This window comes from Macaca thibetana, chromosome 8 (assembly GCF_024542745.1).
Source record: "Macaca thibetana thibetana isolate TM-01 chromosome 8, ASM2454274v1, whole genome shotgun sequence".
Taxonomy (NCBI): Eukaryota; Metazoa; Chordata; class Mammalia; order Primates; family Cercopithecidae; genus Macaca; species Macaca thibetana.
In genome coordinates this window covers 140,682,377-140,709,021 of record NC_065585.1, presented here as the reverse complement: position 1 = coordinate 140,709,021, position 26,645 = coordinate 140,682,377, and the positions used below count along the sequence as shown (strand labels likewise).

The window sequence follows — 26,645 nt, the reverse complement described above, 5'->3', positions numbered from 1 at the left end:
ATTTGGGTGTCAATTTTAGATCTTTTCTGCTTTCTTCTGTGGCTGTTTCGTGCTATAAATTTCCCTCTAAACACTGCTTTAGCTGTGTCCCAGAAATTCTGTGTCCCAGAGATTCTGAGACACAGCTCAAGCATTGGTTTCAAATAACTTATTTATTTCTGCCTTAATTTCGTTTTTTACCCAGTAGTCATTCAGGAGCAGATTGTTCAGTTTCCACGTAGTTGTGCAGTTTTGAGTGAATTTCTTAATCCTGAGTTCCATTTGAGTGCACTGTGGTCTGAGAAACTGTTTGTTATGATTTCCATCCTTTTGCATTTGCTGAGGTGTGTTTTACTTTTAATTATGTGTTCAATTTTAGAATAAGTATGAGGTGGTACTGAGAAGAATGTATATTCCATTGATTTGGGGTGGAGAGTTCTGTCTATTAGGTCTGCTTGGTCCAGAACTGAGTTCAAGTCCTGAATATCCTTCTTAATTTTCTGTCTCATTGATCTAATATTGACAGTGGGATGTTAAAGTCGCCCACTATTACTGTGTGGAAGTCTGAGTCTCTTCATAGGTCTCTAAGGATTTGCTTTATGAATCTGGGTTCTCCTGTATTGGGTGTGTATATATTTAGGATAGTTAGCTCTTCTTGTTGCATTGATTTTTTTACCTTTAGGTAATGCCCTTCTTTGTCTTTTTTGACCTTTGTTGGCTCAAAGTCTGTTTTATCAGAGACTAGGATTGCAACTCCTGCTCTTTTTTGCTTTCTGTTTGCTTGGTTAATATTCCTCCATCCCTTTATTTTGAGCCTATGTGTGTCTTTGCATGTGAGATGCGTCTCCCGAATACAGCAGACTGATGGGTCTTGACTCTTTATCCAGTTTGCCAATCTGTGTCTTTTAATTGGGGCATTTAGCCTGTTTACATTTAAGGTTAATATTGTTATGTGTGAATCTGATCCTGTCATTATGATGCCAGCTGGTTATTTTGCCCGTTAGTTGATGCAGTTTCTTCATAGTGTCGATGGTCTTCACAATTTGGTATGTTTTTGCAGTGGCTGGTACTGGTTTTTCCTTTCCACGTTTAGTGCTTCCTTCAGGAGCTCTTATAAGGCAGGCCTGGTGGTGACAAAAATCTCTCAGCATCTGCTTGTCTGTAAAGGATTTTATTTCTCCTTCACTTATTTAGTTTGTTTAGTTTGGCTGCATATGAAATTCTGGGTTGAAAATTATTTTCTTTAAGGACGTTGAATATTGGCTCCCACTCTCTTCTGGCTTGTAGAGTTTCTACAGAGAGATCTGCTGTTAGTCTGATGGGCTTCCCTTTGTGTGTAACCCGACCTTTCTCTCTGGCTGGAGGGCTGCTTTTTATTAAAGGAAAAATGTAGTGAGATCTTTTACCTTTTCTAGTTGTCTAAAAATAATTTCTTAATAACTGCTATATTATTTGTAACTTATTGTTCTGCTATAAACACTCCCATTCAGAACACATGAGGGATTGTATTATTTGCCTATAGGCCCACTGTAAGTGAGAATGACAAAAGCTGTATTTAAAATAGATTTTAAGTGCCTGTCCCAGGTCTTCACACAGAGATCCCCCTGGACTTCTGTACTCACATGTAAAAATGAGTCTGGTATCTGCATGCCTGGAAGTTTTTATGTGTATTCCTAAATGTTTCTTTAACTTCTATAGTGTTTCCAATTCTTTAAACAGTACAGGTCAGTTATTTATTTCTATTAAAACTATGTGTTGGATTTCCCATGGGGTCATTAACAAAGGGACTCACATGGACAAGTGATTAATATTTTTAGGGGATTAGAAATATCCTACCAGGACACCTGTTCCCTCCTGCAGAGATGGCATTTCAGATCCTGTGGTTGGTAAACCCTCAGATGATCAATTGAAACTTTCCCTTGGTCCTTTAGCTAAGTGGTCCAAGTGTTTTTGAGAGAACCTGAAGTACTGGTAACATAGTGGGCTTTTCCCCTTGAATGGTGTCACTGAAGAATACGAGGCTCCGTGATTCCATAGCTAATACCTCAACCTTCAGCAACGAGGCTGCTGGGACCCGAATGTTCCACTTCCTGTCTACAAGACAGGGAGAAACTTCACCTGTTTCTGCTGGCAAGGGTTAGGGGAGGCTAGGGGACAGATCCATGTAAAGACAGCAGTGACTGGCAGTTCACAAGCGTTCGAGCACTAGCTGATTCCAAGAAAACGTTGTCTAACTAAAAATCCTTTTCAAAGCCATTCAAGCTGGTTTTCTTCCTGTTCACATTGGAGCCCCAGGAGAGCTCTCATTCTTAGCCTGCTGGGCCCGGGTTCTCCTCACCCCGCTGAGGCGCTGCACCTCAGGGCGGTGGGGGCTGCAGACCTGTGTGATGCAGCCTCAGGGCAGTGGGGGCTGGAGACCTGTGTGATGCGTGACCACCTGTTCTCCATGGCCTCTTCTGTGTTCACATGGCCAGAAGGAGCGCTGAGAAGAGACAGGGAGTAACATCACTGTTGCCAAAAGGCCGGAAGCTGAGTCTAAGGTCTGCTGCTCACTGCACAGAAAGCCAATCACTGAGACAGCAAGTATTGCCAGGGAAAAAGGCTTTAATCAGATGCTACAGGAGATGGGAGAGCCATCTCAAATCCATCTCCCTGGCAAATTAAAACTAGAGGTTTATATAGCAGGGAAGAAGTGTAACCACGTGTGGGAAAACAGGAATGAGGGAGCCGTGAGGAAGAGGCGGCCACCAGGAAGTAGGTGATGGGTTGGGCAGTCAGGGTGGATGCGGGGTCTGTGGTCTCATTGTCTAGATGCAGTGATCTGGTGAATTGCAGCTCCATGATGCTATCTGGGAGGCCCAATGGCTGCTGTCCTTAGAAAGGAACTCAGATAAGACAGATGTAACTTTCTCAGGTTTCAGGACTAGGAGGGTCAGTTTCTATGTTTATTTCAAAGAAACCATAAATATCCGCCCCTATGGGACAATTCAGCTGGTGTCATCACCGTCACTCAGCCAAAACAGAGAACCAATCTCCTGCAAAGCCCGCTCCTCACAGTACGACGAGCCTGGGTGCTCTGCCAGAGCAAGGCCACGGGGGAACCTCACGGTACGGCGAGCCTGGGTGCTCTGCCAGAGCAAGGCCACGGGGCAAGAACACGGTCATGGTCACGCGGCTGCTGCAAAGGGTCTCCGTCCATAGATCATGAGGGAGAAACTGATGCTGTGGAAATCAGTGAGTCCTGCATGCCTTTCCCATGAACCAGGGAAATACATCATCAGGCCAATAAACAAATATTCGAAGTCCTCTTTCCCAAACTAATTTTCATTGATTTGCTATGATTTAAGGAATTGAAAGATCATTTCATATAATCTCCTCTTACTCTGGCTTAAGCCCATTCGTTAATAGTCCCTTTAAACAGTTTGGGTCATGGAGTGTCAGGGTGCAATCTTTAAAATGTCTTCCTCCACCAAAGGCATTTTGATTTTTTGTTTTTAGGAAACCTGGAACCGCCATAACTCTTGCTGAAATAAGTGCCTCTTTCATTGAATTTTGCAGTGGGCAAGGATTCCAATGTGCACTCTTGGACCCGTGTCTTAAATGAGAAAATACTAGATCAGGTCATGAGAAATAAGGTTCTGCTATGTAAATGGTCACAGAAAGAAAACTAGACTCATAACCAACAGCTGGAGAGTCATCTGAATCCCAGTTCTACCATTTTTCTTGTGGGCTGATGTCAGGAAGAGGTTTAAGCCCATTCACACTTCCACCTTCTCTTCCAAGAAACGGAAATGCCAAGACCGCCTACCCCACAAGGTTGTTACAAAAGCTTAATGAACTGCAAAATATAATGTGCTCCACAGAGTGCCTGGCACAGAGCGGATGCTCAGTGAACTGTGACTGTGTATGAGTGTGTATGACTGTGTGAGCATGTGTGCATGCATGTGTGCATGAGAGGTGGTGTGTGTGCACGTGTGTGCATGTGTGTGCATATGAGTGCATATGTGCGTGACAGCGTGGGTGTGTGCACGTAAGGGGTATGTGTATGCAAGTGTGAGTGTGAGTGTGCATGTGTATGAGTGTGAGTTTGTGAGCAGTCTGTGCACACGTGCGTGTGTGCATGTCTGAGTGTGTGCACGTGGTGTGAGTGTGTGTACATATGTGTGAGTGTGGGGCAGTGTGTGTGCCTGTGTGTACACATGCATGAGTGTGGGGTGTGCATGTGTGTACACATGCATGAGTGTGGGGTGTGTTTGTGTGTGTGGACATGCACATGCACACTCCAAGGTGACTTTTCTTTCTCATACTGATGAAGGGGTGGTGGCAAGTTTGCAGGTGCTTCTGACGTTTTCTTCTCTTCTTTGATGGTGGAGACGGCCAGTGCTGTTCAGGGATCCGGTGGTGACAGTGCCCTTACTGTGCACCCATCTCCGCCAGCTTCTCTGGATGCTTATCTCCGCTTCGTGAGACGCCGGACACCACAGAGCACCCTCAGACCAAGGGAAGGCAGTTTCTCCAAGATCACACGATGACATCATTTCATGTCTGAAGCAAGAAAGATTGAGTTTAATAGAACCAGAAGGAAGTGTGTGAGATGTCCCTGTCCAAAGATTTTGCAGGAAAGGACCGAGAGGCCCCCTTTCCCTTGGGCCCTGAGCGAAATGGTTAACTTCGACTAACCGGGCAGGGAGAGGGCCCTGAGCGAAACGGTTAACTTCGACTAACCGGGCAGGGAGAGGGCCCTGAGTGAAACGGTTAACTTCGACTAACCGGGCAGGGAGAGGGCCCTGAGTGAAATGGTTAACTTCGACTAACCCGGCAGGGAGAGGGCCCTGAGCGAAACGGTTAACTTCGACTAACCTGGCAGGGAGAGGGCCCTGAGTGAAACGGTTAACTTTGACTGACCGGGCAGGGAGAGGGCCCTGAGTGAAACGGTTAACTTTGACTGACAGACCAGGGAGAGGGCCCTGAGCGAAACGGTTAACTTCGACTAACCGGGCAGGGAGAGGGCCCTGAGCGAAACAGTTAACTTTGACTGACAGGCCAGGGAGAGGGCCCTGAGCGAAATGGTTAACTTCGACTAACCCGGCAGGGAGAGGGCCCTGAGCGAAATGGTTAACTTCGACTAACCGGGCAGGGAGAGGGCCCTGAGTGAAACGGTTAACTTCGACTAACCCGGCAGGGAGAGGGCCCTGAGTGAAACGGTTAACTTCGACTAACCCGGCAGGGAGAGGGCCCTGAGTGAAACGGTTAACTTTGACTGACAGGCCAGGGAGAGGGCCCTGAGCGAAATGGTTAACTTCGACTAACCCGGCAGGGAGAGGGCCCTGAGTGAAACGGTTAACTTCGACTAACCTGGCAGGGAGAGGGCCCTGAGTGAAACGGTTAACTTCGACTAACCCGGCAGGGAGAGGGCCCTGAGCGAAACGGTTAACTTCGACTAACCCAGCAGGGAGAGGGCCCTGAGCGAAACGGTTAACTTCGACTAACCGGGCAGGGAGAGGGCCCTGAGTGAAACGGTTAACTTTGACTGACAGGCCAGGGAGAGGGCCCTGAGCGAAATGGTTAACTTCGACTAACCGGGCAGGGAGAGGGCCCTGAGTGAAACGGTTAACTTTGACTGACAGGCCAGGGAGAGGGCCCTGAGCGAAATGGTTAACTTCGACTAACCCGGCAGGGAGAGGGCCCTGAGCGAAATGGTTAACTTCGACTAACAGGGGAGGTTTGGTCTGACAGCTGTGACTTGCCTGTGAGTCTCTGGATCCTGTAAGTGAAACTCAACTTCAGGGAGTAGTAAAAATCATCTCAAGATATTAAATCACCAAAGGAAAACAGAGCAAAACAAGAGTTCAAGTGTCACAGCACATGTTTTATTTAGAGGAAGAGAGAACGGCAGAACGGTCACTTGCTGTTCTGCCAGAAGGTAAATAGTTTGAGGAAAATTCCACGACACTTGTAAAGAAGAGAAGAGATCAGGCTGTATCCCCAGAGCAGTAACGTGACCCGCGGTTCAGCCCCAGAGGAGCCTGCAGACCACTGGGGAAATCCAAGTCAAGTTTGCAGTATCTTTATGCCAGAGAATACTGGTTTTGTTGATAACAACTGACCCATTGATATCAAACCCTCCTCCACCAGGGCTGCCTTTCTAGAGCTGAGGCTGTGGGTGCGGATGCGGCAGCATCAGCGTTTCTGCAGGACAGGCTGTGTCCACTGGCCCTTCCCGTGGCACCATTGGTGCGTCTGCAGGACAGGCCATGCCCACTGGCCCTTCCCGTGGCACCATTGGTGCGTCTGCAGGACAGGCCATGCCCACTGGCCCTTCCCGTGGCAGCTCTGGTGCGTCTACAGGACAGGCCGTGTCCCCTGGCCCCCTGAGGTGGCATCGGTGCATCTACAACACAGGCCATGTCCACTGGCCCTTCCCGTGGTGGCACTGGTTCATCGAGGCACAGGCCACATCCACTGGCCTGTCCCACTCCTGCTTCCCAGGAGCAGCTCCATCCACCTCAAGGCACAGCCAGGTTCACCCCCAGGAAGCTTCCTTCAACCCGAGTCTCTCTGGGCATCCCCAGTCTCTGATGCTGCACCCTCGGTTCTCAGGGCTGCCTTTCCAGTGTGACTATGGACCTCACTGGGGCCAGGCTCTTAGGCTCTAGATAAACGCCTCCTGAAATCAGCGAATCTTACAATCTTACATCCACCAGCGAAGCTTGCCAGGCACTTTACATCCGTGCCCAACGTGGAAGAAAGCCCAGGGTCTTCAGCCTCCTTATCAATGGTCTCCGGAAAGCCTATATGGTCACAGCAACCATGTGGACACTCAGGTTGAACTGAATGCCATCGTCAAACGTCCGTGTGGGGTTTCACCACGAAATTGATGATATGTTACAGACTCAGTACCAGTGAGCAGTTGTTTTAAGCAATAATTTTTTTTAAATACTTGGATTCACATCCTAAAATGTGGATTCCGAGAATACAGTAGGCTAAATAATGACTTTGACACTGGAACTTTGCTGATTCGGTGAAAAACAATGCTCTTCCACAAAGTTCTAACTATAACTTAACGAAAGTCAGTCAGTGGTCATCTCCGCACCACCACAGCACAGCTAATTGCTTCAAACCGCGTTTTCGTTTTAGTGGTTCTGAGAACAGCCTGGCAGGCATGTGCACACACATTTAGAAACAGTATAATCCCTTTAGTCATCCAGGAAAAATCGCTGTGTGTGCCCTCCCAGGTGGAGTGTAGTAAATTCTTCCTTTTGTATGCTGGAGGTGAACTGCTCCTTCTTAATCTGTTTGTTTTAAAAGTGTGGCATGCAACTACATTTTTACAAAGAAATCAGTTTAAAAAATCATTTCATCAGCCTGTAGCAAACACCTTATAAAGTGAGAAGATGTGGTATGCGATTTTCCTGTGATATGGAGATAAGTCATAACCTGCCCCATGAGCTTTTTTAATTTACAAGATATTCCACACAGGAAGGAAGGTTTAGTTGTTTTGTGAAATTTTTCAGACTCTTTAAATTTTACTTAAATACACTTAGTAAGGTCTGTGATTTTGAACAGTGGCGACAGGAGACCTTTGAGAGTAACTATGAAACACATAATGAGCCAAGGTGGGGATGAATTTGCATGCATTTGCTTACATTTTCTGGGAAGGTCACTAACTGATTACTTTCCTCCCTGTTGCATTTTCCTGTGACGTGTGGTGACATGGTTATGACGTTTGATATGTCCCATTGTTCCCTGCTGAGGTGAACCTCGCTGGGAAAATCCAACCAATCCGGGGTGTTTAGTGTCACCTTTTACTCACCTCAACCAATCCGGGGTGTTTAGTGTCACCTTTTACTCACCTCAACCAATCCGGGGTGTTTAGTGTCACCTTTTACTCACCTCAACCAATCCGGGGTGTTTAGTGTCACCTTTTACTCACCTCAACCAATCCGGGGTGTTTAGTGTCACCTTTTACTCACCTCAACCAATCCGGGGTGTTTAGTGTCACCTTTTACTCACCTCAACCAATCCGGGGTGTTTAGTGTCACCTTTTACTCACCTCAACCAATCCGGGGTGTTTAGTGTCACCTTTTACTCACCTCAACCAATCCGGGGTGTTTAGTGTCACCTTTTACTCACCTCAACCAATCCGGGGTGTTTAGTGTCACCTTTTACTCACCTCAACCAATCCGGGGTGTTTAGTGTCACCTTTTACTCACCTCAACCAATCCGGGGTGTTTAGTGTCACCTTTTACTCACCTCAACCAATCCGGGGTGTTTAGTGTCACCTTTTACTCACCTCAACCAATCCGGGGTGTTTAGTGTCACCTTTTACTCACCTCAACCAATCCGGGGTGTTTAGTGTCACCTTTTACTCACCTCAACCAATCCGGGGTGTTTAGTGTTACCTTTTACTCACCTCAACCAGTCTGGGGTGTTTAGTGTCACCTTTTACTCACCTCAAACTTGCCAAAGAAAAATATATTTATGCTAAGGCAGATGTCACATTTTAATCTGTATTCCTGCGTCTCTGTTGATTTTGATTGTTACTACCCCTGTTGCTGGGACTGAAAACTTCTTCGGAATCAGTATTTCTGGTTAAGAGAACCAACGCAGAGCCAGCTTTGCCACTGGAGAGGTCACTGAGAGCCCCCGTCCACAGTCTCGCTCTGGCGCGCAGCAGACACCGGCCTGCCTTCGGCTAGAGCCGCACAATCTGAAGACATATCATTAATGATGACGACTCTGTTTTCTGTAAATGTCCCATGACAAATGGGTTAACATGAAAACAGCCACCTGCTCTCCAGGGCTGTCACGTGGAAACCCCTTTATCAATGAGCCCTCTTCACACCTCCACCCGCCGTCTCTCTGATCATGTGTCCATGTCGCACTTAACACCCTTGATAAATCAACACTATGAAACGCTGTCAGGAAAGGCGTCATGAGAAACAAGTGTTTAAACGGACCTCATCCCTGCCGAGGTGAGATGAATGCGTGGTAACCCAACGCGTCCCACCCAGAGAGACAAAATGATTTCCTAACCCAGGTCTCTCCCTGGCACTATTGGCCTTTGGGATGGAGAAGTCTTGGGAACTTTCTGAATCTCCTAAATAGTGCCTTGAATATTGTCAGTTTTCAATAATTTTCCTTAAGGGATGGATTGACATTAGGGGGAAACGTCAGGAACAAAAGGAAACAAAAAGAAGACAGGATTTTGAATGTTTCTCTGGTAAAAGAGAAGCTCAGCACCCGACTGATTTGATAACATCTGATCATCCTTCCTCAGTTTTCTAGCCTTCAGATTCGCTTTCCAATGCAAGGTTTTTAAAAATGTATCCACTTTGGGCTGGGTGTGGTGGCTCACACCTGTAATCCCAGCACTTTGGGAGACCGAGGCGGGTGGATCATCTGAGGTCCTGAGGTCAGGAGTTTGAGACCAGACTGGCCAACATGGTGAAACCCCATCTGTATTAAAAATACAAAAATTATCCAGGTGTGGTGGGGGGGGTGCCTGTAATCCCAGCTACTTGGGAGGCTGAGGCAGGAGAATCACTTGAACACAGGAGACGGAGGCTGCAGTGAGCCGAGATCGCGCCACTGCACTCCAGCCTGGGCAACAGAGCAAGACTCCATCTCTCTTCTGAACCTAACGTGATAGAATGAGCGTTTTCCATGATGACGTGACCTGCGTAGGAATGATGCCACACCATCATTTGTGTGCTGTCCTGCGGGGACACAGCTTGCTTAGCTGTGTCTCTATTGCTGGATTTGTTGGTATTTTTATAATCCTGCACTTTTACAAGTCTATTCATGTGTGCTGTCTCACTCTCCCCACGTTTTGTGCTAGTGTCTTAGGCTAGACGTCCAGGAACAGACTTGCTCTGTCAATCACAGGGCGTGGGCGTGGTGAAACTGTAGACCAGAGGCTGGTGGGGGAGAACACGCTTGTTGACTTGGGACTTTCTTTTCTTACAGCCGTCTCATATACAAATTACAAGAAAACCCCCCCACCAGTGCCCCCTCGGACCACCTCCAAGCCTCTGATCTCGGTGACGGCGCAGAGCAGCACCGAATCCACCCAGGATGCCTACCAGGACAGCCGCGCGCAGAGGATGTCGCCCTGGCCCCAGGACAGCCGCGGCCTCTACAACTCCACGGACAGCCTGGACAGCAACAAGGCCATGAACCTCGCCCTGGAGACGGCCGCGGCCCAGCGCCACATGCCCGAGAGCCAGAGCAGCTCCGCGAGGACCAGCGACAAGGCCATCCTGGTGTCCAAGGCGGAGGAACTCCTCAAGAGCCGCTGCTCCTCCATCGGGATTCAGGTAGCTGCTCGTGGCCGCCCGTCAGGGCCTCGCTCTACTCAGTCCTGCCAATAGCATAGAATAAGCCAGAACCCAGCCAGTGGCCCTGGGTCCTTAGCACTGACCCTAACCCCAGCAGGGCTGCGGAACCTGAGAGCAGGGCTGTGCGTTTGCATTGCAGACCTGCCAGCACGGCGAGTAGGCGGGAGACCCCTGAGGTGACGCGGACCCCGGTCCAGGGCTGAAGGAAAGCCAGGGGTTCCAGCTCCCTGTCCCCTGTCACCCTGAAAATACACTCCGGGCCGCGCATTTTCCAAGGGCCAAAGGCTGCCTAGAGAGGATGGAGATAACGCTATTTTGATGCTTAAGAGGGAGGGTTTCTGTTGAAGTCTGATTTTTCAAAAAGCTTCTCAGTATTGTGGCCAAAGAGTTGAGTGGGGGAACCAAAAGGTGTTGGGAATGAAGAGGTAAAAGGAAAGGTAGGCCCTCCTCCATACAGAACCTGGGCGTACTCACAGCAATTTCAGGTACAGGCAGTCCCCTCAGCTGAGGTCACAGATGCTGCATCCGTGGTTTCAGACCACAGATGGTTGACCCACCGTCCATCCGGGCCCCCAGATGTCTGCCCATGATACAGGCGTGGCAGACGGTTCCTTTACCCGCGAATGGAGAGCTCTGGCCAGCTCCCGCCCACGGGGCACCTCCCTCTGCAAGTCCGTTTTAGGTGCAGTGCTGCGCACCCAGGGAGGCCGGGAGATTGTCCTGTGATCTGGGTCAGGCAGCCCATTCCTCCGGGATCTGGGAGATGTGGTTGAGCAGGGCTGGATGTCAAGTCCTCTGCCAACACGGCCCACCTCCTGCTTCCTTTTACCCCTGCATTAAGCCTGCGTTCCTCGGAGCTTTAACAATCAGATTCTTGATTGCCGCTGGGGCGGCCCAGGGAGGAGGGTGAGTGGAGCGTGCGTGAGAGCCGGGCCGTGCGCGCTGGTAGCTAGGCATGCGGGCGGAGAGAGCAGGGGAGCCGCCCGCTGGTCCAGGGCCTCCGAACCGGGTCTCCACATGTGGCTTCATTGTTTTGTTTAGGATTCTGAATTCCCAGAGCATCAGCCATACCCAAGGTCAGATGTAAGTACCGAAATGTGCTCCAAAGCCGCGTCCGCATGACTTTCATTTTCTCTCCCTTTTTGGATGTTTATGCGACTGCTCTTGTCGCCTCTGTCCTGATTCTATATGCCAGGCACTATGCTGGGTGCCCCCATCCATCCCCTCTTGCCTCTGTCCTGATTCTATATGCCAGGCACTGTGCTGGTTGCCCCCATCCATCCCCTCTTGCCTCTGTCCTGATTCTATATGCCAGGCACTATGCTGGGTGCCCCCATCCATCGCCTCTTAGATGAGGACAAGGGGCTCACCAGGGTCCATAACCTGCCTGCAGCCCTGGGCCTCGCTGGGCCCGGGCACCCGTAAGCAGGAAAGCCAGGGTGCCCTCGCCTGTCTCCGTCTCCAGGGTCATGTCTGCAGTAGAGACTGGAGAGGTCCCCAAATTAGCCAGGTGACTTCCCACTGCCAGATACTCCCACCCTCTCTCTTTTCTCCTCAGCTGCCTCCCACAGGTGCCCTCCAGGATGTCCACCCAGCCATGACCAAGGCAGCGCCCACTTCTAAGCACGTGTAGTACCGACTTTATCTGAAATGAGTGGGACATAATTTTGGAAACTCATACAGTTAAGTCAGCACGCTGGGCACAATGCCGCCGCTTCCTGCCCCACCCACAGCCAGGATCCCACACCCCTCAGTGGTCACCCCTCTTCCACTCCCAGCTCTCACCCCTGGCACAGCAGCCTCTGCTGAGTACAGGCTTCTCCTCATCCCCCCAGCTTCCCCTGCAAAGCTCAGCCTGTGCCTTTACCCCCTCCCGGGGGCCTCTCTGGACCCCAGCCCCACACACTGTGTCCCGTGAGGGGGACTGCACCCCCAGCCTCTTGCCACCCTGCACCCAGCACTGTGCCTGGCACATAGGGAGTGCTCAGTAAATGTTGGGTGAGCGAGTGGACGGATGGGTCGCTGGGTGTGTGCTGGGTGAGGATGGATGCAAAGACAGGAATGAAGGTGGATAACAAAGTCACCTATCAAGGCAGTAAGAAAAAAAACAAAACGTACAACATCCTGTGTGTTTTCTGTGCATCCTGTGAGCTGGTGACCTCACAGTTATCCAAAGGAAGCGAATTGAAAAGCTATGGAGAAAATGTAGCTGGAGCGGCTCCAGTGTCAGGATAAGGAAAACAGCCAAAGAATTGAAACCACTGCAGGAGTAAAGGGGAGGAAAAGAAGGAACCGAGTGGATGAAAGACAGGTTCCTGTGGGTGCCTGGGAGGCCTCAGGAGGGGAGCTGCAGACAGCAGCCTTGCCAGGGCAGGAGGTGACAGGCTGAGACAGGAGTGAGCAGGCTGTGGACAGGTGGCCACGTCCCCGCCAGGCACCAAGGCACCATTTAATCCTCATAATAACCCTGTGTGCTGGTTGTTACTGTGCCCAGCCTATCGATGGGAAAACTGAGGCTCAGGGGGGTCAGGGACTTGCCTAAGGGCTCACGGCCAAGACTATGAGTGAAGCCAGCGGGTGAGACTCTGGAGCCTGCACTCCACTCCACTCCTCTCTGCTCTGCTTCTCAAAGAGGAGAAAATCCCAGAATGATTCTGTGCCCTCAGGAGCCTGCCCTGGTTCTGTTCCTGTCCTGGGACACAGGGCAGGTGTCACGCTGTTCTGAGCTCATAGACAAAGCTGGCCAGCCTGTGTTCAACCAGCATCCAACGGGACTGGCTTCTGGGAAACTTTGGGCACAGTTTTGTCTGAGTGCAGATAGCAGGAGAATCTGTGTTCTGCAAATGTCATTCCTACAAATGAACAGTGTCCATGCTACTGAACACATCTTCTGTGGACCTCACGCCCTCTGTGGCCCGCTGGCTCGCAGAAAGACAGCTCCAGGGGGGTCCCGTCCCACAAGGCAGCTCCCTTGTTCACAGTGCATTGCATGACCTTTTACTACCAGGGTTTGAATTCAGGATTCTCATTATAATTACTGGGCTGTGTCTAACATGATCCCCAGTGAGTGAGGGTCCTCAGCTCACACCACCTATGGCCCCCATCCTCCCTCCCTGCCCAGCTTAGAGCAGAGGCCAGTGGCAAGTCCCCTGTTCCTCAGATGTCTGGACATGGCCGTGTGAGTCTGGCCCTTACAGCAGGACACACAGACAGGTCTCATCAGAGCTCCAAATTTGCAGGCTAGATGCCCGTAGGAGAGAATGGGCCCCAGTCTTGGCACTCATAGGCCAGTCCTAGGATAAGGAGGAGAGCTTGTGGGCATGGCTGAGCCACCTCGGAGAGGTCCTCTGACCCGGTCTGGCCTGACCTTACTTTTCTTCCAATTGGACCATTTGTGTTTTCACTTTCATTTTTATCCTTTGCGGTTTGTCTCTCCTGCTAAGTTTTCCATTTTCTTTTGTGTGCATGTGTGTGTTTGGGGAACTCTGTGGGAAATGTTTACAGCTCCCAGATACTGCAGTTAGGTGAGGTGGAGGCTTGGTCTAACAGTCAGGATCCTTCTGTCCCTGGTGCCTTACGAGCCCCACCTTTAGAAATGAGATCAGTTTTGTTGTTGTTTTTTAATTTTTTTTTTTTTTTTTTGAGATGGAGTCTTACTCTGTTGCCCAGGCTGAAGTGCTGTGGCCTGATCTCGCCTCACTGCAGCCTCCGCCTCCTGAGTTCAAGTGATTCTCCTGCCTCAGCCTCCCAAGTAGCTGGGATTACAGGCATGTGCCACCATGCCTGGCTAATTTTTGTGTTTTTAGTAGAGATAGGGTTTCACTATGTTAGCTAGGCTGGTCTCGAACTCCTGACCTCAGCTGATCCACCTGTCTCGGCCTCCCAAAGTGCTGGGATTACAGGTGTGAGCCACCGCGCCCGGCCAATGAGATCAGTCTCTATTCTGTGATCTCACCAGGTTGTGAGAGGGCAGAGGCAACCTGGAAAAGACGCTGACTGGTGTCTGCCCGATTCTCCAGACACACAGTCAGCTGCTCTTCCTCACGGCTGCCCTGGAGCTCAAAGCCTCACAGGTGGGGCTGGCCACTCACCCCTAACTCTTGGAGGGAGAGCACGTCTCAGAGGGAAAGAGGAGTTTGCATCAAATCCAGGGCACCTGCCCTGCTGTGTGTGAGGTTTGGAAGAAAGAGCAGAAAATGAGCTTGTCGGGAGAGCAGAGATTACAGGTTGGCACCCTGGCCCGATATTACTAGTGAGCGGTTCCTGCTGCCAGCCCTGCCCACAGTCATTTTCTCAGCGTCCCTGCAGAAGCTGGCTCAGAAGCGGCTGGTTGGCTTTGACGCTGCTGCTAGCCTGGGACTGCATGGGAGGCGGGACAGTGATTTCGCTCATTCATCTTTTTTCTTGCACCCATGTATTTTTCAAAACTGTAAGAGATGAGGGCTTGCTGTGTTGCCCAAGCTGGAGTACAGTGGTGCAATCATAGGTCACTCCAGCCTCAAACTCCTGGGCTCCAGTGATCCTCCCCCTCAGCCTTGCAGAGCACCAAGGTTACAGGTGTGAACCCGTGTGCCTGGCCTCAAAACTTTTTAAACCTACTTCTAGCCAGCATTTCCTTTGGAAAAGACTCTTGAATTGCCTTTCCACTGTACAAAATAATTTATTTTCTTTGTCCCAGATTTGCTTTTCTGTCTCACAGGAAGCCTCTCTATGCCCAGGATTTCTGAAATTGATACTTAACTCCTCCTGGCCAAGTATGATTTTACCATGTCTCCCTCAGACTTTACCTTCCAGCAATGCTGAACTTCATTTTCCTTAGAAAGATTTCATGAGACAGCCACGATAAAATCTGCATGGTTCATCATATGCGTGCACCTTTAATGTAATTTTAATGTAATATGCATACCACTATTCACCTGACCATCCTTAAAGCTGGGATGAGAGAACAGGGAATTCGCACTTGCTGTGGACGAACCTACTTGAGTCAGGCCTCATGCTGAGAGTTTTACATCAGTTAACTGAGGCATTGGATGTCCCCTCTTTGAGACAAGGAAGCAAAGATTCAACAAAATTTAAAAGACTTTCCTAAATTGCATGGCCAGCAAGTAGCAGAATCTGACCAGTTCCAAAAGCTGTATTTTTCAAATTCACTATAAAAATAACAAAAATATATTAGAGGAAATTTGGAGACAGAGAAAGGAAGGAAAAGCTTTTACTTTTTTTTTTTTTTTTTTTTTTTTTTTTTGAGACGGAGTCTTGCTCTGTGCCCCAGGCTGGAGTGCAGTGGCGCGATCTCGGCTCACTGCAAGCTCCGCCTCCCCGGGTTCACGCCATTCTCCTGCCTCAGCCTCCCGAGTAGCTGGGACTACAGGCGCCCGCCACCTCGCCCAGCTAATTTTCTTGTATTTTTAGTAGAGACGGGGTTTCACCGTGTTAGCCAGGATGGTCTCGATATCCTGACCTCGTGATCCGCCCGTCTCGGCCTCCCAAAGTGCTGGGATTACAGGCTTGAGCCACCGCGCCCGACCAAAAAAGCTTTTACTTTTTTGTGTGTTTTTCGTCTCTTCCATGGTACACGTACTTGCCTGTGAGTATGGGTGTTTCTACGTGTGTGCATGCACCTGGTAATTCTGTTGTCCATGGCACCTGTTAATCTGTGTCCTTTAAAGTCTGTATTATAAGCATTCTTGAGGTTATCTTTATAACCATCTTTATTTTTTAGAGACAGGGTCTCACTCTATTGCCCAGAATGGAGTTCAGTGGTGCATTCACAGCTAACTGTAGCCTCAACATCCTGGGCTCCAGTGATCCTCCTGCCTCAGCCTCTGGAGTAGCTTGTCCCACAGGTGCTGCCACTCAGCTAATTTTTGTTTTGTTTTGTTTTTTGTAGAGATGGGGTCTTGCCATGTTGCCTAGGCTGGTCTCAAACTCCTAGGCTCAAGTGATCCTCCCGCCACAGCCTCCCAAAGCACTGGGATTACAGGCATGAGCCACCATGCCCAGCTCCATCGTTTTTCACGGCTGTGTGGTATTCCATGTCACGAGTAAATCATGACTTACTGCACATTCCTATCCCACTGTATCCCCCTCATTCTCCCCAGGTGCTACCTTATAAATAATGCTGCAATGAACACCTCACACATTGGTCAGAATTTAAGATCCTTTGTTTAGGCTGGATTCCTAGAAATAGAATAAGTGAGACAAATATTCTCCACATTTTTATGATAAAAACTTTAAAAGTATCCATTGGAATTTATTTCACTCATATCAGATTTGACAATATCTACCAAAATTAAAAAGTGCAAATGCCTCTGACCCAGACCTCCCATCCGGTGGATACATTCACAGAAGTTTTCACACACACACAAGTACAGACATGTATTTGTAGCAGCATCATTTATAATGGCAGAAAACTAGAAACAACCAGATTTCCCTCCACTGAAGGCTCATTAAATGCACTAGGTTGTATTCATCAAATGGGATCCTTTGCAGGTAAAACACGAGGCAGCTCCATAGGTACAGACGTGGAATTTTAAATCTATTCCTTGTATTACAATCCTTTTGTGTAATAATGTTTATGTCGAGCAAGGTAAGGTTTAATAAAGCCGTGACCCACTTAAAACTAGAAAGGGGAATGGTCAATTCTGACAGGAAGGCCAGGATCTTCACTCAGGAATGTTCTTCCTCCTGTAGCCCGTCTCACTCAGCTATCAGAACACGCATCCCAGTCTAGGGACGGATTCTGCACCTGTCTTCAGAACTACACCCAATGAAAGTGGACGTCTCTGTCCATTCCCCTGGCTCCGTGGCCGGCCAAGAGCTCCAGGGTTTTCTCATATGCTTTCTTCCATGCCACACACGGCTCTGGGGTCAGAGAGATCTGGACAAGAGCCCTGGCCCTGCCCCCAACCAGCTGGGCACTCCTGAGCAAGTCACCCCCCCCACTCCTCTGATCCCCCAATTCTCTCCTGGGGCTGGAAACATGCTTGGGGTTATTGTATGGATTACACGTGGTAACGCTGGAACCTCAGCATAGTGCCTGGGACAGGGTACGCGCCAAGTAAGTCTTCCCTGTTACCATGATTACTTCTCTTAGCCACAAATCTGAGCCAGTCCTTGTTGACACAGGCTTAACCTTAGGACAGTCACAAACTGCAACTCAAATGTCAACGTGCAGCTCCTCTCTTGACTCCCAGAGAACACAGTCATAATTATTTAATGCTTTGCACCTTTTCCTTGTAGTGATCAGTAATATGTTTAAGAAAAGAGAGATGTTTTATAACTTAGCTGTGACATTTCAGAGAGGGATCAAAAGCCCTTTTGCTACCATAGGTAATATTTTTCTGGAAGGAGGAATGACTCAGTGCCTGGAATCTCATCAATGGCTTAACTAACGTTTGGTTTCAGAGTTTTCCTACTGAGACTTAGGGGTTTTTTGTTTTTAAGAAACTGTACTGTACTAGAATTCCCTTGTGGGATAACTTTGCATAGTTGATGATCATTGAAATGTTTGGTGGGTTTGTGGGGACTTTTTGGCAAATAATATAGCCACAGTAAGAATTCTCTGTGGAATATATGATTTCTGTTCTGATCTGACATCACCCTGCTGGCCATCCTCTTAGCAGATGTGAGACAGCTCTATGGAGGTCAAGGTGGAGAGTTTGCCTCTGTTTCTGATCAATGCTTAAATTCCTTTCTGTGTCTCCCTGTATGTGGCTGCAGCCATCAGTATAATTCTATTAAATTGCTTATTTGTTGCCATTAGCTATGTTTGGTTCATGCTGTACTTTCATCACCGTAGGGCGTGATAAGAGCTTTTAAGTCCTGTAATAATGCAGTTCAACAAAACCTATTTTTTGCCTGAGCTGAACTAAGCAGTTTTATTTGCATACATTTAAAAGACCAAAGTGCAGCTCTGAGTTCAGGTAGTTATGTAAAATGTGATGAGACGCAGGAGCGATGTAATTACTCTGATGTGAATGCATTTCCCTCTCTGTGATTCTACTGGGTCAAGTGTATCTCTGCATTAATTAAACAAATACGTAATTAATTACAGCAAATCAGCAACAACAACAAAATAGTCCCTTGCGCAGGCCCCATGTTTCTGTTCTAAAATAAGATGTTCTCTGTTGAATTAGGTGGAAACGGCCACAGATTCTGACACGGAGAGCCGTGGTCTGCGGGAATACCACTCCGTCGGGGTGCAAGTGGAAGATGAGAAGCGGTAACTCAGCCCCTTCTGACACGCAGTCACCCCCGAGGGAGAGCTCTTTGTCAAATGCCTGATGGAAGCTCCTAGGTCCTGCTGGCCCTCAGTCATGCCTGTGCTTGTGGAAACAGGGCCATACGTTTATACTTTTCCACTGATAGCCCCCAAGTATGAGTTAACACCTGCCTATGTCTTGTTTTTGCAAGAGGCAAGGGAGTAATTCTTTCCAAAGTAATTTGTCACCTCTGAAAGCAGAGCAGCTGACTGCCTGAAAGTCACAGTCCTTGATCCAAAGGAAAGAAGGATGGGCTGAGGCTGGGCACGGTGGCTCACGCCTGTAATCCCAACACTTTGGGAGGCCGAGGTGGGCAGATCATGAGGTGAGGAGATAGAGACCATCCTGGCTAACACGGTGAAACCCCGTCTCTACTAAAAATACAAAAAACTAGCTGGGCGAGGTGGCGGCGCCTGTGGTCCCAGCTACTCGGGAGGCTGAGGCAGGAGAATGGCGTGAACCCAGGGGGCGGAGCTTGCAGGGAGCCAAGATGGCGCCACTCACTCCAGCCTGGGCCACAGAGCCAGACTCTGTCTCAAAAAAAAAAAAGGACGGGCTGAGGGTGACACCAATACAGGCTTCACACCTTGTCATGTTAAACGTGAAATGATAGAAAGACAGCAAAGCACATTCAAGACCTTCGTATAACGTGAAGTTGTTTCACTTCAAAAATACTACCTGGAAACATAAAGTGATGTCCATTAGTGTTATTTTTGCAACGAGGCAGGATGATCATTTTAGTTTATATTTAAAATAGCATGTATTGTCTATTTCATAAAAACAAATTTTGATGAGACTATTACATTGTGAGGGCTCAGCCAGCCTCTGATAGGGACAGTGTTGGGTGGCCTCCCTCATCAGGGAGCATTTTAGCACCCACCCTATGGAGATTTTTGATTACAAAGAGATTCCGACCCCAGCTCATGGCTTCCCCAGTTTCCAAGTAGACCTCCTAGAACCTGGCCATATTCTGCACCGGGGAGCCGGGCAGGCTGCCTTCCATCCTGCTCTGTGACTCAGTGTCCCTCCCGCAAAGGGAACACGTGGCAACGTTACTAACCAGCTCTGTGCTTCTGTGGGTTCAGCCTGCAGAGCCACGGGGATGGCTGCAGTAGCTGGGGCTATGTAGACACAGAGACACACACCACACAGGCACACACTACAGATGCACATATGTACACATATCCCAAACACAGAGATACAGAGGACACACACGTGCACACACACGCTCACAGCGTTCTCACCCAGCATGCTGGTCTCCAACTATAAGCCCCTTCCTGCCGACTATTTCAGTGATCAGCCATGTGGAAAAGGATGACATTAAAATACAGACAGTGAAAATGTTTTTCAAACACCAAAGTCAGAATTTGGAGTCCTTATTTTGCATATAGGGGTTAATGGGGACATATTAAGTTATTCAGACAGAAGTGGCTCAGGCCCTGAAACACAATTTGGAAGCCACTAAAACTCAGTATGATGTGGGTATTGTTTACATAGAAGAACCCATGACCTCGGCTGTATAAGCTTGTAGCATATTTCTGAAAGGGAGGTAGCCGTTTGCTAATAGCGGTTTCATGAAACACATTAACTCTCATTGTATCATTCAATAAACTTAAATCCCAAGTGGGCGTTTTTTAGGGCCTGAGACTTAGGCAGATGTTAAAGTTTAACGATTTGCAAAACCAAATGTTCTTCCATAGACAAACACCAGCACATTTCACAGACAAACCACCACCCACCCTTGAGCTGCTATGCTGCTGTGCTCAGGTGCGCTCCTGACAAGCCACATGTAGGATTCTGTTGCACCAAGTCCTCTCAGAAAGGCTACCCTCTCTTCCTTCCCTCCTTTTGCAGACACGGGCGTTTTAAACGTTCTAACAGCGTCACGGCTGCCGTCCAAGCTGACCTGGAGCTGGAGGGGTTCCCAGGCCACATCACCATGGAGGACAAAGGCCTCCAGTTCGGCTCATCCTTCCAGCGGCACTCCGAGCCCAGCACCCCCACCCAGTATGGCGCGGTGAGAACTGTACGGACCCAGGGGCTCTTCAGCTATCGAGAAGACTATCGGACCCAAGTGGACACCTCCACCCTGCCCCCTCCGGACCCGTGGCTGGAGCCCGCCATCGACACAGTAGAGACCGGGAGGGTGTCTCCGTGCCGCAGGGATGGGTCCTGGTTTTTGAAGCTGCTGCACACGGAGACGAAGAGGATGGAAGGCTGGTGCAAAGAGATGGAGCGAGAGGCGGAGGAGAACGATCTCTCGGAGGAAAGTAAGAGCTCAGGCTTCCCTGGGGCCTCTTAGACACCATTTCTCAGTCATGCAAACATGCACATCACAGCATTAATGGAGAAAAGTTCCTTCCTTTGGTATTCAAGTGAATGAAAATAAACGTGCTTTCTAGTATATCCCCCTCAATTCTAAGAAAAGATATAAATTACATGAAAAGAGAAGCAGCCACTAAGATATCGGTGGAAAAGTGTGTGTTCTGTTCGTCAGGTAAGTTGAATAGAAGATCAACTGTGCTGACAGTTTCCTTGGGAGCACAGGTGATCTCACAGTCCACCTAGCAGTTCTCTTGGATTTTGGCAAAAACTTCATTGGGAGCATTCGTATTATTTTCTAGTATTGTTACCAGCTCATGCTTTACAAGAAAATGCCTTGGCATTATGCCGAAGGTAAGTAAAAGATTAAGTTAGTTAACGATGTGATGACGTACCCAAAGGTCTCCTCACCTGGGTGGGACGGGAAGGCCACGTCGTTCCTCTACCAGGTGTCACCAGGCAGATCTGTCCCAGCCCCTTTGGGGCTCAGCTGTGCCTCTGCTTCTCCACGTGGAAGGGGACAGCCCCTTATTCTCCACCTTCCTCCCATTTGTCTAGAGAAACCTACCATCAAGACGGTTCAGACCAGGCGCGGTGGCTCACACCTGTAATCCCAGCACTTTGGGAGGCTGAGGTGGGCGAATCACCTGAGGTCAGGAATTCGAGACCAGCCTGGCCAACATGGTAAAACCCCGTCTCTACTAAAAATACAAATTAGCCAGGTGTGGTGGTGGGCACCTATAATCCCAGCTACTTGGGAGGCTGAGGCAGGGGAATCACTTGAACCTGGGAGGCGGAAGTTGCAGTGAGCCAAGATCGTGCCGTTGCATTCCAGCCTGGGCAACAGAGTGAGACACTGTCTTAAAAAGAAAAAAAAGGGGCCGGGCGCTGTGGCTCAAGCCTGTAATCCGAGCACTTTGGGAGGCCGAGACGGGCAGATCACAAGGTCAGGAGATCGAGATCATCCTGGCTAACACAGTGAAACCCTGTCTCTACTAAAAAATACAAAAAAAACTAGCCGGGCGAGGTGGCGTAGTCTCAGCTACTCGGGAGGCTGAGGCAGGAGAATGGCGTAAACCCGGGAGGCGGAGCTTGCAGTGAGCTGAGATCCAGCCACTGCACTCCAGCCTGGGCAACAGAGTGAGACTCTGTCTCAAAAAAAAAAAAAAAAAGAGTTCAGAAGCAGCTCCCATTATAAATTGCTGTATTTGACTTCTAAGCTAATACCACCTGTCTTTGTTTATAGATTACATAATTGCACAGTACCTACAACTAGTGCTTATGTTGAACACAGTACAGTTTCACAAAGCTATTTCTGAATGTCTTGACAAATTATGTTCTTTCTAAAGTGTTTTTCTTTTTCTTCGAATTTATTTGTACATTGACATGATCACTATAAATTCTGAACTTCAAAAGGATAGCTGAGATCCTTGGAAATTTGTCCCTGACATTCCATTTCTAGATGGCTGTGTTAACAGGGCATTCACTAATCCTAGAAATAGAAGTACAACAGTGAAACTACATTGACCGGGACTTACAGAGAACAACGGCCTTGGAGCCTCAGCAGTCTGAGAACATCATTGACGTGCTGATTTTTTATTGTTATAACTTAAGGTCTGAACCTAGGAAGAAAGAAAGAGATTGCCTTTAATTGACTAATCCTGTTCTTCCACATTTGTCTCTTAATCATCAAATTCCACGTATCCTTTACAGGAGGTGACGCTGGACACTGAGTGTTGGGGAGGAGATGTTGCTGTGGGAAAGCCTTCCACGTGACCCAGTCCCCGCAGCACCCACGGCTGCAGGGGGCTGGCGCAAGTCAGTGTAGCCGTGTTCCGATCGTTCCCGTGGCGTTCGCATTTCTCATGGTTAGGGTACATTGAACAGAGTGACTGCTCACGATTTTGACATCTAAAAATCACTCATTTTCTGCAGCACCTTCCCCCTTGTTGGTATATGCCTCAACTTGGCAAAACTGTCTTAATTATAAAAGGGGTTTATAATCTTTAGCACAAAGATACAACACAGAAAAACTGTATTGCCTAAGTTGATGCCAAATTCGAGTTAAAGTGCCAGCTCTGGTTTGGTGCGTGCTGACGGGGCAGCGTCGGGCTGGGGTACCTTCCTTCCAGGATGAGAGCAGGTGGTGAGACCTGCGTGTCACTCAATCAAGGTGTGTTTTCTGCAGCATGTGGTTCCTCAAAAGAACACTTTTGAGGAGGAGGAGAGAGGGAAAAGTTTACAAAGAGGTCATGTTCGTCAGGGCTTAGCCCATAAAATGCCTATAAAATTGTATCTTATCATTTGAGTGTATCCCATTCAGGACACATTCAGAAAGTTCTGTTCTTCTTTAGAAGGTGTAAGACATTGAGACATTAGCCATTACTGTGTTTATAACACAGAGACTACATTCCCTGTCATTTTCCACGTTTAGTGTGTACTTTCAATTTAGTTTCTTCAAGGATTATCATTTTTGAAAAGATACCTTCAAAAAAAAATAGAATCGGCTGGGTTCTGTGGCTCACGCCTGTAATCCCAGCACTTTGGGAGGCCGAGGCGGACGGATCACGAGGTCAGGAGATCGAAACCATCCTGGCTAACACGGTGAAACCCCGTCTCTACTAAAAATACAAAAAGTTAGCCAGGCATGGAGGCAGCTGTAGTCCCGGCTACTTGGGAGGCTGAGGCAGGACAATGGCGTGAACCCAGGAGGCAGAGCTTGCAGTGAGCCGAGATCCTGCCACTGCACTCCAGCCTGGGCGACAGAGCGAGACTCCGTCTCAAAAAAAAAAAAAAAAAATTGGAATCCTCAGCTGGGCGCAGTGGCTCACACCTATAATCCCAGCACTCTGGGAGTCTGAGGCAGGAGGACTGCTTGAGCCTAGGAGTTTTAGACCAGCCTGGACAACACAGTGAAACCTTGTCTCTACCAAAAAAATAACATTTTTAAAAGTAGCCTGGTGTGGTGGCACATGCCTGTCGTCTCAGCTACTCAGGAGGCTAAGGTGGGAGGATTGATTGCCTAGCCCCAAAAGTGGAGGTTGCAGTGGCCAATATCCCGCCACCACTCCAGAATAAGACCCTGTCTCAAAAAAATAAAGGAACAATATCTAGACCAGTTCTCCCTGAACACATACGACAGGTCAGGTTCTAGGCTGAATGCACTGCAGACCTCACTGATGCTCATCCCCACGGACTAGGCGGGTAGTAGTGCCAGCATTCTACAGGTAAACTGGGGCTCCGAGAGATTAAGATCTTGCCCCAAATCACAGAATAGCAGCAATGACTCGGGACTGGGAGTCACAACCCTCTGACGTTGAAGGCTCCGCCTTTCTAACCCGTGGTCCGAAGGTGTCCAGATATTCCCTTACAGGAAGCACCCCCTCCACTGCCTGCTTCCACGCTGGATGTGCATCCCCTGCTTTCTCCTGCTGTTTCAGACAAGGTTGTGTCCCATCCCTGACCCTCCACCGCTGTGACCCACACATGGCCCACAGAGTCCCTCAGCCGCGAAGCTGAGGCCAAGGTTCTCCCGCATTAGCCACTGGAAAATAAGTGGCGGGAGCTGTAAGGAGGCAAATTATTTCTCAAACCAAGAATGAAAGTCCTTACAATTAAAGGGCTTTAGTGCTGAGGCCCTGTCGCAGTAAGTCCTGGTTTTCTGTCACTAGAGGCATTCCAGAAAATTCTATAAATTATGCCATAAAAGTACTACATGCAAAATTGAATTTGATGACATATAGGGACCCAGATCAACAGTAAGATTCCAAAATCTTAGGATATATAGTAATTTTTTTTTTTTTTTTGAAAGGGAGTCTTGGTCTTTCTCCCAGGCTGGAGTGCAATGGCATGATCTCAGCTTACTACAACCTCCACCTCCTGAGTTCAAGTGATTCTCCTGCCTCAGCCTCCCAAGTAGCTGGGATTACAGGCACGTGCCACCATACCTGGCTAATTTTGTATTTTTAGTAGAGATAGAGTTTCACCATGTTGGCCAGGATGGTCTTGAACTCCTGGCCTCAAGTGATCTGCCCACCTTGGCCTTACAAAGTGCTGGGATTACAGGTATGAACCAACCACGCCCAGCCAGGATACCTAGTATTTAAATTTCACTTACCTTATTATTAGGCATCTGAAAAACTATTTTTCTTCAATAAGGTAGGGTGGAAAGTTAATTTTTGCTGCCTCCAAATTGTATTTCCTTAAACACATGTTTGGTTTTGTTGTAGGGTTTTTTTGTTTTGTTTTGTTTTTTACCTTTTGGAGCCTCCAGGATCCTCCTCTGGACTCTCTCAGCTCAGTGATGTCTGCATTCAACAGATATTTACTGATTTCTTATGATGGAGCAAGCCACTCTCCGACAGACAAAAATGATGAAACAATGAGTAAGACATGGCAAAGGACCTAACCAGTCACCTGACAGTGGGAGCAGACAGACCAGGGAAAAACTATTTACAGGAAGTGGAAACTGTTTAGTGTCACAAGAGAGGTGCAGATAAAGTACCTTAAAAACTCAGGGGTCTCAGCAACGCTTTCACCTGGGAAGATTCTGAGAAGGCTTCCCGGAGAAGGTGGCACCGTGCTGGGCCTTGACGCACTGTTGGATTTGGCCAAGGAGGTGGATGGGGATGATAGAAAAGGAGATTCAAGAGTCCACGCAGAGGCAGAGAACTGGGGAGCAGAGGCCCCTTTGTCTCCTTCCTCTGGAGGAAGATCTTCACGTCAGCACTGCCCTTCACCCGGCTTGCGGGGAGGGTGTGCGCTACCTGACCTCTCAGAGCCCTCTCTGTCGGGGCCATGCCCCATGCCCTGGGGGACAGGTGTTCCTCAAAGGATGAAACTTCCCTAAAGCTCCACCCTCTGCCTTCATTTGAGATTTTAGTCTCCTTCAATGCAGTAGTCACATTTAACATTTATCATCCACAGATAGTGCCTCACACATCGCCTGGCACAGAGTGCCGTGCAAATAGGAATGGGGAGGAAGAAAGGGAAGCAGGAGGATGGGCCGTCTTAGTGAACAGGATGCCACACTCCTGCTCACACGTTTATAAAAGCAGAACATCTAGAATCCCAGAGAATCACCCAGCCGTCCTCAGTTTCGGAGGCTGGAAGTAGCTCATACACTTCGCATTCTATAGACATCCACTGAAATGATCCTGATTGTGCTTGTCTTTGCTCTACTATTTTTTTTTTTTTAAGACAAAGTCTCACTCCATCGCCCAGGCTGGAGCGCAGTGGTGCAATCTCGGCTCACTGCAACTTCCGCCTCCTGGGTTCAAGCAGTTCTCCTGCTTCAGCATCCTGAGTAGCTGGGATTACAGCTGAGCGCCCCTATGCCCAGCTAATTTTTAATCAGAAAATGTAACTGCATTGCTATAAACTTTGAACACAAGGAACAGAGAATGGATGAACTTGATACTTTTTGTGATTTTCTTAATTTCTTTTCTTAAATTGCCCAGATACCTTCATCTTTTTGTGGACAAAGATGTCAAAACACTTGCTATGCCTCTCATCTATGTACTTTGTCCATAAAACTAGCACAATATTAATCAAGCTCAGATAATTCCCTAAATGTTTAAAAGGTAAGATGATAACCTTAATTTCTAGTCCTAATTTTAGGAGCAGATACAGGGTTATTGGTTATGGCACTTTTTAAAATAAAGATTAAATTAAATGGCTTATGAGACAAACTCTGATCTCTGAATATTGAAATTTCCATTATATGAAGTAATTTTTGCCC

The 26,645-nt window shown here is 48.4% G+C and overlaps 1 protein-coding gene across 2 annotated transcripts in view; it reads left to right on the top strand.

Moving 5' to 3' along the window:
- The window catches only part of DLGAP2 (DLG associated protein 2), a 424,403-nt gene that overhangs the window by 374,639 nt on the left and 23,119 nt on the right, over positions 1-26,645 (top strand). The window contains exons 7-10 of one of the 2 annotated variants that reach the window (XM_050800200.1): positions 9,949-10,298; positions 11,361-11,402; positions 18,458-18,543; positions 20,438-20,853. In XM_050800200.1, the coding sequence (XP_050656157.1) occupies positions 9,949-10,298; positions 11,361-11,402; positions 18,458-18,543; positions 20,438-20,853 (894 nt within the window). The remainder of the gene's footprint in view (positions 1-9,948; positions 10,299-11,360; positions 11,403-18,457; positions 18,544-20,437; positions 20,854-26,645) is intronic. The other variant, XM_050800199.1, reaches the window with a different exon arrangement.